At 53.8% G+C, this 14,535-nt stretch overlaps 1 protein-coding gene across 18 annotated transcripts in view; it reads left to right on the forward strand.

The window, feature by feature from the left end:
• LOC138431359 (granulocyte-macrophage colony-stimulating factor receptor subunit alpha) overlaps positions 1 to 14,535 on the forward strand; it is a 36,377-nt gene that overhangs the window by 6,925 nt on the left and 14,917 nt on the right. For 3 of the 18 annotated variants that reach the window (XR_011253627.2, XR_011446001.1, XM_069573456.2), the window contains exons 1-6: positions 3,541 to 3,696; positions 9,634 to 9,732; positions 10,913 to 11,055; positions 12,423 to 12,546; positions 13,746 to 13,872; positions 13,967 to 14,139. Coding sequence is in view for 15 of the 18 variants with exons in the window: in XM_069573456.2 (XP_069429557.1) it covers positions 3,660 to 3,696; positions 9,634 to 9,732; positions 10,913 to 11,055; positions 12,423 to 12,546; positions 13,746 to 13,872; positions 13,967 to 14,139 (703 nt within the window). In the remaining 3 variants the exon portion in view is untranslated. Of the gene's footprint in view, positions 1 to 1,862; positions 2,156 to 3,484; positions 3,826 to 9,633; positions 9,733 to 10,912; positions 11,056 to 11,221; positions 11,393 to 11,994; positions 12,547 to 13,745; positions 13,873 to 13,966; positions 14,140 to 14,535 lie in introns of those variants that run through there. The other 15 variants (XM_069573452.2, XM_069573451.2, XM_069573453.2 and 12 more) reach the window with 13 other exon arrangements.

The raw sequence follows: 14,535 nt of genomic DNA on the forward strand, positions 1-14,535 counted from the left end.
GCAGCAGGGTATAAGATTCAGACACACACACGAGTCCGGTGAGCCATCCGAAAAAAGAGAAATTCAGGAAAAAAGTCTATTTGCAGCAGCATCCGAAAGATGGAAATATGTCCATTTCTTGTTGTTTTTCAGCTGCTAAGTCTTTTTTTTTAAAACTGGAGGCTAATTACTTTACAATAGTGTATTGGTTTTGCCATACACTGACATGAATCCGCCACGGGTATACATTTGTTCGCCATCCTGAACCTCCCTCCCCATCCCATCCCTCAGGGTCATCCCAGTGCGCCAGCCCTGAGCGCCCTGTCTCATGCATCGAACCTGGACTGGGGATCAATTTCACATGTGATAATTTACATGTTTGAATGCTCTTCTCTCAAAGCATCGCACCCTTGCCCTCTCCCACAGAGTCCAAAAGTCTGTTCTTTACATCTGTGTCTCCTTTCCTCTTGTGTATAGGGTTATCGTTACCCTCTTTCTAAATTCCATATATTTGCACTAATATACCGTATTGGTGTTTTTCTCTCTGACTTACTTCACTCTGTGTAATTGGCTCCAGTTTCATCCACCTCATTGGAACTGATTCAAATGCATTCTTTTCAATGGCTGAGTAATACTCCATTGTGTATCTGTACCGCAGCTTTCTCATCCGTCCGTCTGCCGATGGACACCTAGGTTGTTTCCATGTCCTGGCTATTATAAACAGTGCTGCGATGAACACTGGGGTCCACGTGTCTCTTTCAGTTCTGGTTTCCTCGGTGTGTATGCCCAGCAGTGAGATTGCTGGGTCATATGGCAGTACTATTTCCAGTTTTTTACGGAATCTCACAGTTAACCTTTCAGTTCAGTTCAGTTGCTCAGTTGTGTCCGACTCTTTGTGACCCCGTGAATCGCATCACGCCAGGCCTCCCTGTCCATCACCAACTCCCAGAGTTCACTCAGACTCATGTCCATCGAGTTGGTGATGCCATCCAGCCATCTCATCCTCGGTTGTCCCCTTCTCCTCCTGCCCCCAATCCCTCCCAGCATCAGAGTCGTTTCCAATGAGTCAACTCTTCGCATGAGGTGGCCAAAGTACTGGAGCTTCAGCTTTAGCATCATTCCTTCCAAAGAACACCCAGGGCTGATCTCCTTTAGGATGGACTGGTTGGATCTCCTTGCAGTCCAAGGGACTCTCAACAGTCTTCTCCAACACCACAGTTCAAAAGCATCAATTCTTCGGCACTCAGCCTTCTTCACAGTCCAACTCTCACATCCGTACATGACCATAGGAAAAACCACAGCCTTGACTAGACGGACCTTTGTTGGCAAAGTAATGTCTCTGCTTTTCAGTTTGCTATCTAGGTTGGTCATAACTTCCCTTCCAGTGAGTAAACATCTTTTAATTTCATGGCTTCAATCACCATCTGCAGTGATTTTGGAGCCCCTAAAAATAAAGTCTGACACTGTTTCCACTGTTTCCCCATCTATTTCCCATGAAGTGATGGGACCAGATGCCATGATCTTCGTTTTCTGAATGTTGAGCTTTAAGCCAACTTTTTCACTCTCGTCTTTCACTTTCATCAAGAGGCTTTTTAGTTCCTCTTTGAGCCCTAAGGGTGGTGGTATCTGCATATCTGAGGTTATTGATATTTCTCCCGGCCATCTTGATTCCAGCTGTGCTTCTTCCAGCCCATGCAGGTCTGGAAGCAACAGTTAGAACTGGACATGGAACAACAGGCTGGTTCCAAATAGGAAAAGGAGTACGTCAAGGCTGTATATTGTCACCCTGCTTATTCAATTTATATGCAGAGTACATCATGAGTTAACCTTTAATAAAGGGTAAAAGGTATTGTGTGGGGAGGGGGGAGAAAAAAATAAAAACCCAAGCCTCAAATAGAGACAGTGAAAATGGGAACTTGCGTGCGCTGTGTTACAGGGACTGCCCACTGGCCAGCAGCCCCTGTAAGTCGGGGGTCGCTCTGGAGGACTCTGTCCCCCAGGCCCTCTGCCCCGTTCTGCAGCCTCTCTGCACACTGTCCTGAAGGACTCGTAGCTGCCACCCAGGACCAGGCACCATCTCCTTTACTCTCGTTCGCCTTGTCCGCACACCCTGCTGGGAGCTGGGAGCTGGTCTGGGAACACGCCAGGGCGACGAAGATGAGAAAAAGCACAGAAGGTAAAAACCGGACCTAGAACAGGTCTCGGTGGGGCCTTCAGTCGCACACACTGGAGGGAGTCAGTAGGGGAAAGACAGTGTTGGCATCTTGACAGGCTTACAGGGAATCTAGAAAAAGGGCAGAGATGCTCTTACTTGCAAGGCAGAAATAGAGAGACAGACGCACGGACTCTGAGGGGCGGAGGACGGGGTGGGACGGATTGGGAAATGGAGGTTGACGGGTATACACGATTGTGGTGTGTGTGCTAAGTCGCTGCAGTCGTGTCTGACTCTGTGACCCCACAGACTGTAGCCTGCCAGGCTCCTCTACGCGAGGGATTCTCCAGGCAAGAATACTGGAGTGGGTTGCCATTTCCTCCTCCAGGGGGTGGTCCTGACACAGAGATCAAGCTCGTGTCCCTTAACGTCTCGTGCGCTGGCAGGCAGATTCTTTACCACTAGCACCACCTGGGAAGCTCACATTGATACTGAAACTCTGTAGGCAGTAGATCCTTATACATACTTACATACGCACTATATGGGTTAGTACGCGTATTTATACTATGTCTATAGCAGATAAGGAGTCAGGACCCACTGCAGGGGACTCCACTCAGGGCTCTGTGGTGACCCAAATGGGAAGGAAATCCGATAAAGAGGGATACACGTATACATATGCTGAAGCTCCAATCCTTTGGCCACCTCATGCGAAGAGCTGACTCGTTTGAAAAGACCCTGATGCTGGGAGGGATTGGGGGCAGGAGGAGAAGGGGGCGACAGAGGATGAGATGGCTGGATGGCATCACCGACTCGATGGACGTGGGTTTGAACAAGCTTCGGGAGTTGGTGATGGACAGGGAGGCCTGGCGTGCTGCAGTCCATGGGGTCGCAGAGAGTCGGACACGACTGAGCGACTGGACTGAACTGAGATGAAGGGACCCACCTGGTACCTGATGTACTTGGGGAGCCTTCTGGTCCAGTTCCTGGGAAGACGACCCTCCTGTGATGAAAATGGTTGCTGAGGTGGGTTCAGTGGTAAAGGACCCTCCCGACAGTACAGCAGACGGGTTCGATCTCCCATCAGGGATACAATCCCATGTTCCGTGGAGCAGCTAAGCCTGCGCGTCACGACTGCTGGAACCCGGGGGCCCTGGAGCCCACGCTGCACAGGAGAAACCTCTGCAGCGAGAATCCTGTGTACCACAGCTACAGAAAACCACAGCATGGTCAAAAAATCAAATAAATAAAATACAAAAAAAATTAAAATGGTCAGTGACACCTGGTCCCTGACCTGAGAAGATCTGGTGAAGCGTCTGGTCCATCTCTTAAGAAGACAACCTTCTCCACACGAGTGATGGGCGGGGGTGTGGAGACCAGACGACCCGCCTGTCTCAGTTCCTCCTAGTGGCAGGCGTGGCGAGGGGAGGGAATCAAGGAGAAGGAAAGAGGAACCCGGCCGAAGGCGTCTGGTCGTGCCGTCCACGGGCCATCACCGTCGGGTGAGGCAGAGAGGCGTCAGGACGCTCAGATGTGGCAGCCTCGCGGGAGAGCGATGGGGACTGCAGGTTGGCAGACGCGAGATGGGGCGTGTGTGTCGCAGGGGAGGGGTGGCACCCGGTCCCCCTTGACCCCCGGGGTCCTCGAAAGTGCCATTTCCCTGCTTCTGTTGCTGCCGTTGATGGCGGGTGCTCCAGGTGGGTCAGAAAAAGTGCTCTGCTGTGGGCTAAGTTGCTTGAGTCGTGTCCGACTGTTTGCGACCCCGTGGACTGTAGCCCTCCCAGGCTTCTCCAGGGGATTCTCTGGAGTGGGTGGCCATGCCCTCCTCCAGGGGATCTTCCTGACCCAGGGGTCAACCCTGGGTCTCCTGCATGGGCAGGCGGATTCTGTAACGAGCGCACCACCTGGGAAGCCTTTTGGATGCGGGGCGCCCAGGCAGACAGTGTGACCGGTGAGCAGTAACCGGCGGGCGCTGCGTTCTCAGGTCCGAATGCGCCTGCAGGGAGTTGGCCAGGTTGGGGTGGGCGATTTTGGAGTTCCCCGGGCCAGCCCGTGCCTGTCGGGATTGGAATGAGACTTGGCTTTGCAAGCTGTGTGTGCTGCAGTGATGGGGGTCCGTCGGGGTTACAGGTGCTGCCTGGGACGCTGGCATTGTGTTCTGTGTGGCTCAGCTGGTAAAGAATCCGCCTGCAGTGCAGGAGACCCTGGTTCGATTCCTGGGACGGGAAGATCTGCTGGAGAAGTGAAAAGCTACCCACTCCAGTATTCTGGCCTGGAGGATCCCATGGGCTGTATATGTATAGTCCACGGGGTCACAAAGAGTTGGACACGACTGAGCGACTCTGACTCACACACTCCCTGGCATGCGTAAAAGCACGGTGAGCTCCATAGGCAAGCTCGTGCAAGGGTCCCCGTTGGAGCGGCTTCCTGGTTACCCAGCCCCCTCCCCAGGGTGTGTCCTGAATCTGAAAGATGGTGTCAGCCCCTCCAACATGGTTGTAAAACTGAAATGGGGAAAGAAAGCGCGGCCTGGTGATCACCAAAACAAGAAGGGAAAGCGGGCATGAAAAAGCAAAGGATGACTCAATTCCATGTATAGGAAGCGTAGCAACACAGGCGAGTCCATGGAGGCAGAAAGTGGCTTCGTGGTTGGAGGGGCCGGAGGACGAGAGCTGGAGGCGTCTCCCTTGGGGAGACGGGAAGGTTCTGCAACCAGGCTTTGCGGATGTGCTGAGTGTCGCCGAGTTGTACAAGGGGGCTTCCCTGGAGGCTCAGTGGTAAAGAATCCCGTCTGCCGATGCAGGAGACGTGAGTTCCATCCCTGGTTCGGGAAGCTCCCCTGGAGAAGGAAGTGGCAACCGACCCCAGTGTTCTTGCCTGGAGAATCACCATGGACAGAGGAGCCTGGGGGGCTGCAGTCCATGGGGTCGCAGAGAGTCGGACACGACTTAGGGACTGAACACACTGGCTTGCATCCCGTGTGAATTTAGCCTGAATTTTTTTTTTTTTAAAGGGCAAAATTAAGTGAAACAGCGATGAAATTTCTGTGGATTTCGGTCTTCTGACCACTTCTGTGAGGCTCCTGGAAGTGCCTCGTAGGATGGGAGTGTCAATTAAACCAGGGATTGGCTGAATAAGATACGTCATGTTGTTATCCAGTTGCTCAGTCGTGTCTGACTCTTTGCGACCCCAGGGACTGCAGCACGCAGGCCTCCCTGTCCATCACCAACTCCCGGAGCTTGCTGAAACTCATGTCCATTGAGTTGGTGAGGCCATCCAACCATCTCATCCTCTGTCGTCCCCTTCTCCTCCCGCCTTCAATCTTTCCCAGCATCAGAGTCTTTTCCAATGAGTCAGCTCTTTGCATCAGGTGGCCAAAGGGTTGGAGCTTCAGCTTCAGCATCAGTCCTTCCAGTGAATATTTAGGAGCGATTTCCTTTTGGATGGACTGGTTGGATCTCCTTGCAGTCCAAGGGACTCTCAAGAGCCTTCTCCAGGATCTTGACACATCACGGTCCTGACTGTTTCACACTCCTTGCAGAGTCTCCTTCGGAGGTTTTCTCACAATCCTTGACCAGAAGCCAGGGTTCTGCGATGAACTGATGATTTAAAGCGAGCCACTTTTGGGGATGGATTTCTGTGTCCCTTTGTGGTATATGAGAACTCTTTTTTTTCAGCCAGGGTTACAGCAGTTTCTGGTTTTTGCTCCATCACGATGAGCAGGAAGCTGACGGGAGTTCAGTGCACAGGAAGTTAGTGAGGAAGCTGCGGTGAAGGGTGTTGATGAGGCCGGTGGGTGAGGGGGGCGCGTGGGTAACCCCTCTGCGTGTCCACCCCCGACCACCACCCGGAGGCCGGTACGACACTCTGCCCTTCGGAGGAGAAAGCTGGACTCAGGGAGCTTGATAAGACAGGTGCTGCCGTCACCAAGGAGGTGGGGAGATGGGTCAGGCTGTGGTTCCCTCCCCCCACCGCCCTGCACCCACGGCCTATCCCCCTCATCTCCCGTTAAGCAAAGCTCAGACCGCAGACATTTCGCAAATTGCAGATGTGAAAATCCAAGAGCTGTGGGGGGGTGTTGATTGAGGAAGATCCTCCCGGAGAGGTTCCGGGGTGCCTCAGGCAGACAGCCACACCCCCTCCCGAGTGCAGGAAGCAGCCTCCCCCCATGGGTGGGGATCAGACAGCAGACCCCCGAGAAAGACGAAGTCTGTGTGGGGCAGGGTCTTGGGGGGACAGTCCCTGGGGCAGGGGAACAGGAGATGACGGTCAGGTGGGAAAGTTGGAACCGCTCTGGTGGGTGGTTTGGTTTGGTTTGGTTTGGTTTTTCCTCTGTGATGTCCAGTGAGGTTCCCTGGGGGGACGGGGTTGAAGGTGAGTGGGCAGGAATCTGAGGCTGGGTGCCTGTCCCCAGGTGTGCTGACGGACAGGTGTCCCTGTCCTTAAGGAGGGAGGGTGTTTGTGGCCCTCCACGCTTGGCATCCGGCCGGGAGGACCTTGTGAAAACGCAGACGGTCTGAGTGAGTCTGAGAATAGAAGGCGGCAGAGGATTAAACGTAGGAGGCCAAGGGAACTCATTAGCAGAGACGCTGGGGGTGTCACGCGGGGTGGGAGCTTCTCGGGTGGCTCAGCGGTTAAAAAAAAAAAAAAAAAGTGCCTGCAAGGCAGAAGATGCAGGAAGTGCCGTAGGTTCGATTCCTGGGTCGGAAGATGCCCTGGAGGAGGGCATGGCAACACTGCAGTGTTCTGGCTGGAGAATCCCATGCACGGAGGAGCCGGGCGGGCTGCAGTCCACGGGCTCGCAAGGGTCAGATATGACTGAGTGACTAAGCGGGAGGGGCTGGTCTGGAGCGCGTGCAGGGTCAGCAGAGCGCGACCGCCGTGAACGGGCCTCCGAGACATCACCCGGGGGGACTGGGCGTGCGAGCGCAGCTGGGGTGCGGGGACCTGGGGGGTCTTTGCCAGTGGAGACACCCACGGGAGCCAAGAGGTTCCCCCAGGGTAGACGCCTGTGTCGCCAGAGGGGAGACACGGGCCAAGAATAGGATGCCGTGGAGAACGCGGGCCGGTGGTCTGCGGGGTGGTGGGTCCCACAAGGGGGTCCGAGAGCCTCAGGGGAGGGTGGACGAAGCCCCCTGGGTGGGGACTGAAGGCACTGAGCTGGACGTGCGTCCGAGATGCAAGGTCCTTGCAGCAGAGCGGAGCTGCAGCTGAGTGGAGGCGTGGAAGACGGTGTGTGAGGACCACAGGGAGGAAGGAAAGATGGAAGGAGACCCGAACGATGCAGGGATGCAGGGAAGGGGAGAAAAAGAAGGGAGAGATGGAGGGAAACAGGCAAGGAGGGAAGAAGATCGGAGGGAAAAAAAGAAAAACAGAAAACCCTTGTCATTCATCAACAACAACCCCCAGGAAAGGAACTCCACAACGGACAGAAGCCACCTTCAGACCGAAAGACCCCATAAACCCAAGGACGTGATAGAAAATAGGGCCGTGCCTGGCAAAATAGACACAGAGAGGCAGAAACCTTGGGGAAAAGGTGGAGTTCAAAGGATGGGATTCCCGGGAGCACAAAGACATGAGGAGGGGGTCTGCAAGAACTGAGCTCAAGACAAATGGAGATTTGCGCTGTAGACAAATTGAAAGGCACGTTGCTAGTGGTAGCAGTACCGGAAAGGGATCAGCACGTCCCAAAGCAGTCGGGTCTGATTCCTGGTGGCCCCGTGGACCCGAGCCCTGCCAGGCTCCTCTGTCCGTGGGAGGGATTCTCCAGGCGGGAACGCTGGGGCAGGTTGCTGCGCCCTCCTCCAGGGGCATCTTGCCGGCCCAGGAATCGAAACCTAGTCTCCGGCATTGACAGCCGGGCTCTTCACCACCTGAGCTACCAGCAAAGCACAACCGAGAAACGCTACTGGGGAATCGGTGGGCACGTCCGCGGCTGCTACCCCAAACGCAGCTGCACAATCGGGTGTTTTCCCCAGAGTGTGGCTTTGTGGGGGATAGAGCACGGCACCTTGGTAGTTTTTATTTTTTTTTAAGTTTAATTTTTTGATTTTTATATTTTTGCCCGAGATGTGTGGCATATGAGATCCTAGTTCCCCAACTAGTGATGGAACCAGAGCCCGCTGCGTGGGAAGCTCGCCGTCTTAACCCCTGGACTACCAGGGAAGTCCCTAAATTTTTTCTTTAATGTTAGTCGAGTTTATTTGCTTAGGGCGAGCGTAGGTTTGCAGAAACACGAGGTTCGGAAAGTGTTGGGAATTCCTGCCTACCCACTTCCTCGTACAGTTACTTCCCCAGTGATGGACACCAAGCGTCAGTGTGGAACGCCTCTTACAATTGATGCAGCAAGTCTGACGCCATATTCTTGACTCAAAGTCACAGTTTGCACCAGGGGTCACTCTTGCTGTTGTCCAAAACTTTGGCCACCAGATGCGAAGAACTGCCTCATTGGAAAAGACCCTGGTGCTGGGAGAGATTGAGGGCAGGAGGAGAAGGGGGAGACAGAGGATGAGATGGCTGGATGGCATCACCGACTTGATGGACATGAGTTTGAGTAAACTCCGGGTGTTGGTGATGGACGGGGAGGCCTGGCGTGCTGCAGTCCATGGGGTCACAAAGAGTCAGACGCGACTGGGCGAGTGAGATGAGCTGAACTTGCGGTTGGATCTTCTGTGGGTTTGGACAAATGTGTGATGGCCTGTATCCATCATTACAGCAGAATATTTCCGCTGCCCTAAAAGTTTCCTGCACCTGTTCATCCCTCCTGTTCTCATAACCCCTGAGAACCAATGATGCTTTCTCTATCTGCATTGTTCTTCACCTGCTCAGTCGAGTCCCACTCTCTGGGACCCCATGGGCTGTAGCCCACCAGACTCTCTGGGACCCCATGGGCTGTAGCCCACCAGACTCTCTGGGACCCCATGGGCTGTAGCCCACCAGACTCTCTGGGACCCCATGGGCTGTAGCCCACCAGACTCTCTGGGACCCCATGGGCTGTAGCCCACCAGACTCTCTGGGACCCCATGGGCTGTAGCCCGCCAGACTCCTCCGTCCATGGGATTCTCCGGGCAGGAATACTGGAGTGGGTGGCCATCCCCTCCTCCAGGGGATCTTCCCCACCCAGGGATCGAACCAGAATCTCACGTCTCCTGTGTTGGCAGGCAGATTCTTTACCACTACGCCACCTGGGAAGCCCTTGCACTTTGAACCCTTTTTTTCAAATTGTCTTTTTAGTTAATTTATTTTTTTTAGCTGCAGCATGTACCATGGGGGATCTTGGGACACCGATCGGGGATCCCCTGCAGTCCCCTGCATTGGGAAGACAGGGTCTTAACCACTCTAATCAAGTGACCCAAGCTGCTGGCCAGGTCAGCGTGCCGATGCTGACCATCACTCTGGAGAGAGTCCTGTATTGTTGGTTTTTTTCTCCCCCCCATCTCCCTGGGGAAACATCACTGGCGTCCACATCAAGAGTCCCACGAAGGCTGGTTTTTCTCTCCCCGCAGACCTGCATCGTCTGGGCAGCCCCACGAGTCTCCTGGCGACGGCTTTCCTCCTCTCTGTGGTGCTCGACTCCGCGTGGCTCCTCACCCAGGAGCAGCAGGGTGAGTACGTGGATGTGCCTGACCTCTTTCTGCTTCCCCCATTCCCCTGACCCCAGCTTCGGGGACACATGCCTGTCAGTGCAGTGCAGTCGCTCAGTCACGTCCGACTCTCTGCGACCCCATGGACTGCAGCACGCCAGGCCTCCCTGTCCATCACCAACTCCTGGAGTTCACTCAGACTCATCTCCATCGAGTCAGTGATGCTATCCAGCCATCTCATCCTCTGTCGTCCCCTTCTCCTCCCGCCTTCAATCTTCCCCAGCACCAGGGTCTTTTCAAATGAGTCAGCTCTTCACATCAGGTGGCCAAAGGATTGGAGTTTCAGCTTCAGCATCAGTCCTTCCAATGAATATTCAGGACTGATTGCCTTTAGGGTGGACTGGTTGGATCTCCTTGCAGTCCAAGGGACTCTCAAGAGTCTTCTCCAGCACCACAGTTCAGAAGCATCCATTCTTCAGCCCTCGGCTCTCTTTAGGGTCCAGCTCTCACATCCATTCACGACCACTGGGAGAACCACAGCCTTGACTGGACGGGCCTTTGTTGGCAAGCCTGTGGCTGTGTCTGGTTTCATGATTGTCCGTCTCTTCAACAGTCTGCTGGCATCATTCCTCCTGTGTGCTCACCCCTTGTGGTGATGTGAACGGTCCCCCTCCCCTCCTGCAGGCACAGCTGCTGGTGCCCGACTCCCTTCCCGTGACGAGATGGGATTAGCTCGCCTCTGCTCCTTCTCGCTCGGCTAGTCTTCATTTATTTTCACAGTAGACGCCTCCACTGGGCCTGCCCTGGTGGCTCAGTGGTAAAGAATCTGCCTGCAGTGAAGGAGACACGGGTTCCATCCCTGGGTCGGGAAGACCCCGCTGAAGGAGGGCATGGCAACCCACTCCCGTGTTCTTGCCTGGAGAATCCCATGGACAGAGGAGCCTGGTGGGCTGCAGTCCGGGGGGTCACAAACACTCAGACGTGGCTTAGTGACTGTACAGCAACAGAGACGTCTCCACTTGGAGAAAGGGGCAGGAAGGAGAGACGGGACAGAGGGTAGGGGACAAAGAGGATTTGGCAGAGGTGGGTGGCAGTGATCCCCAATGCCGATCTTTGCTTGCAAGACCTGAGACGAATTGCTTAAGTGGGCGTGGAGTTGGGAAAAGGGGCGTTTCTTGATTCCTGAGGTCACGTCTTGCAGATCTCCCAGCCGTGAAGCCAGACGCCAGTCTAAATGTGAAGTTTGACCCACAGATGACGAAGCTGACTTGGGACTGCAAGGAAAACACCACCTATGGGGAGTGTGCACTGATTCACAAGGAGAAGGGGCTGATTAAGAAAAAGGTAAGGTGGCTTGGCGATGAGTTTGAGCAAAGTCCGGGAGACGGTGAAGGACAAGGGAGGCCCGGCGTGGCTGCGGTCCCTGGGGTCACAAAGAGTCGGACGTGAGTGAGCCACTGAGCTACAACAACGAGGTCGATTGCACGGGCCCCATTGCTGTCCTTTGTAGACCTCTCCCACTCCAGTACTCTTGCCTAGAAACTCGAATGGACGGAGGAGCCTGGTGTCCACGGGGTCGCAGAGTTGGACACGACTGAGCGACTTCACTTCTCAGCAAGCATGAGAGAGTGACCTGGGGATACGTCAAGGAAGTCACTGTTCGAGCTTCACCTCGTGCCCAGTATGCGTTCAGTAGGCTGACTCCCTGGGGGAGCCACGTTCTTTTTGCTCAGTTGGTCCCCATGCTGCACTTGATCCTGAGAAAGAAATAACATTCGCTCCGCCTGTGGCATGGAATCAAACTAAACAGACCACCTTGGATACAGTCTAAACAGGACACTCCTGAGGGAATGATGCCTGTGAGATAAGGCAGGAAAAGTCAGTCCCGTAGAAGTGGGTGTGGGGACTTCCCTGCTGGTGAAGACTTTGAGTTTCCAGTAGAGGGGGCTGTAGGTTCAGTTCCCGGGTCTGGAAACTAACATTCCCACAGGCTGCACGGTGTTGCCAAAAACACAAGGAGGGGATGTGTGAGGTTCCAAAAAAAAATGTAAAGCGATGAGGGCGCACAGAACAGGCCAACCTGCATCCCTTGGGAGTTTGTGAGAACTAGAGGCTCCCAGACCTCACCCGGGAATCGTGTAACCAGACTGTACGTTTTCACAAGATCCCTGGCGAGCTCCAGGCGGGTTCGGAGGGAGGTTCAATATGTATGCTTTTAGCTGACTCACACTGTTGCAGCAGAAACTAACAGAACATTGTAAAGCAATGTGCTTCTCCCTTCAGTCCCGTCTGACTCTCTGTGACCCCATGGACTGCAGCCCACCAGGCTCCTCTGTCCGTGGGATTCTCCGGGCAAGAATACTGAAGAGGGTTGCCAGGCCCTCCTCCAGAGGATCTTTGCGACCCAGGGATTGAACCTGGGTCTCCTGTATTGCAGGCGGATTCTTTACCCACTGAGCCACCTGGGAAGCCAAAAGCCATTATACTCCAATTAAAAATATATATAAATATTTTTTTTTCTTAAAAAGGTGAGCTGTGAACACTGACTTTCTGAACCTTGCTAGCGGGCCTCTTCTCAAAGAAGGTACCTGGGTGAGACTTCACACAGGGAGGTGGATATCGTGACCAGGGTCAGCGCAGGAGCAAAGACCGAGGAGGACGAGAGGAAAGAGGACAGGTTCTTAACCCGCTGGCTGGTTGCATCTCTCCAGGTCAAACACAGTGATTGCCAGTGCACATTTCCAGACTGCTCTCTGCACGGGGGAGTCACGCTCACCGTTGAAGTGAGTATCAACCAGAGACGGCTTTCAGAGATGCTGGTCTACACTAACCCAGGTAGGGAGAGCACGGGCCGGGGTGACCCTTCTCCTCCCCGCGAGCATTCAGACTCCCTTGTCCCGCCTTTTTCCGTTTGATGGACATATTCTTGACACACAGGGATTGCGTATGTCTGGGGATTTTTTTGGCTCTGTTTAGTCATTTCGGTGATTTTCTTTTTGGCCGTTCCTTTGCCGCTTGTGGAATCTGACTTCCCTGACCGGGGATGGAACCCAGGCCCACAGCAGTGAAAGTGTGGCGCCCTAACCAGGGGACCGCCAGGGAGCTCCCACATTTGCTGTTTGGATGCGTGCATGCCTTCTGAAGTGCTACCAGCTAAGAAACAGCCAAGGAACAGGAATCCAGTTCTTCGAGCTGTTCACGTGCCTATTCTCCTGCGTGTGTTTTTGCTGCTTGGTTGTTTTTTTTTGTGGTGAGAACCCTTCAGGGATCTTCTCTCTTCCGTTCAGTTCATTCACTTCAGTCGCGTCCGACTCTTTGCGACCCCATGGACTGCAGCACACCAGGCCTCCCTGTCCATCACCAACTCCCGGAGCTTGCTCACACTTGTGTCCATTGACTCAGTGACGCCATCCAGCCATCTCATCCTCTGTCGTCCCCTCCTCCTCCCGCCTTCAATCTTTCCCAGCATCAGGGTCTTTTCCAGTGAGTCAGCTCTTCACATCAGGTGGCCAAAGCATTGGAGTTTCAGCTTCAGCATCAGTCTTTCCAATGAATATTTAGGACGGATCTCCTTTAGGATGGACTGGTTGGATCTCCTTGCAGTCCAAGGGACTCTTAAGAGTCTTCTCCAACACCTCAGTTCAAAAACATCCATTCTTTGGCACTCAGCTTTCTTTATCATCCAGCTCTCACATCCATATGTGACTACTGGGAAAACCACAGCCTTGACTAGACGGACCTTTGTCGCCAAAGTAGTGTCTCTGCCTTTTAATATGCTGTCTAGGTTGGTCATAGCGGTTCTTCCAAGGAGCAAGCGTCTTTTAATTTCATTTCCTTTCTCTTAGGGAATTTCAAGTGGACGATACAGTATTGTCAACTGTATCCGCCAGCATGGGTGTTAGACCCCTGGAACGTCGTCTTATTTTTTTTGGGGAAGAGTCTGAGGAGGACTGGTATTGATTCTTCTTTGAAGCATGAAGCCATCGGGTCCATCCCTCTTTAAATGCCATTGTTTTCTTTCTGTCCCTTCCCAGGTAAGGAGGGCACAGCTGCCGAAAACTTCTCCTGTGTTATCTACGACGCGGATTTCATGAACTGCAGCTGGGCCAAGGGCCGAGCGGCTCCCGACGACGTCCAGTATTTTTTGTACGTGCGATCAAAGTAAGTGTAGACCTCATGTAGACAACCCTGGGAGATGCCTTCAGGAAGGGAAAAACTGCCCTGATGGTTCTCTGAACGTTTGGGGACCTGACAGGAAAAGAATCGAGAGGGAATGTCCTCGTTACCTGAAAGACTCGGGGACCCACGTGGGATGTCACCTCCGAGACCTCTCGGGGTTAACGTCGTACAGTTACTTCCTGGTTAACGGTACCAGCCAAGAAGCAGGAATCCAGTTCTTTGACTCAGTTTTGCTGCTAAAGGAAATAGGTGAGAACAACCACCCGGAATTTAAAACCACTGCTTAGTTAGATGCGATGGAATTTGTGTAGGCATCTGCATGGAAATTCCTGGAAAGGCTGTGATAAATGACCACAGACTGGGAGGCTTAAAACGATGGGAATGGATTGTCCCAGGGCTCTGGAGGCCAGAAATCTTGGTCCCTTGTGCAGCGTCTGAAACAACCCCCGCTCCCACGTCTGTCTGCTAGCTCCTGGTGACAGCCAGCAGCCCTTGGCTTATACATGAATTATTGCAGCTTCTGAACCTGCGCCCTCCTCCCGGTGAACTCGGGAGCTCCCCTTCGTGTCGGGATGGGAGAAAGGGGTCTCCCCTCCGTGGACCAGGGGAGGCGTTCCGCATCAGAGGTGCCGCCGGGGGTCTCGT

Source organism: Ovis canadensis, chromosome Y, assembly GCF_042477335.2.
Source record: "Ovis canadensis isolate MfBH-ARS-UI-01 breed Bighorn chromosome Y, ARS-UI_OviCan_v2, whole genome shotgun sequence".
Taxonomy (NCBI): domain Eukaryota; kingdom Metazoa; phylum Chordata; class Mammalia; order Artiodactyla; family Bovidae; genus Ovis; species Ovis canadensis.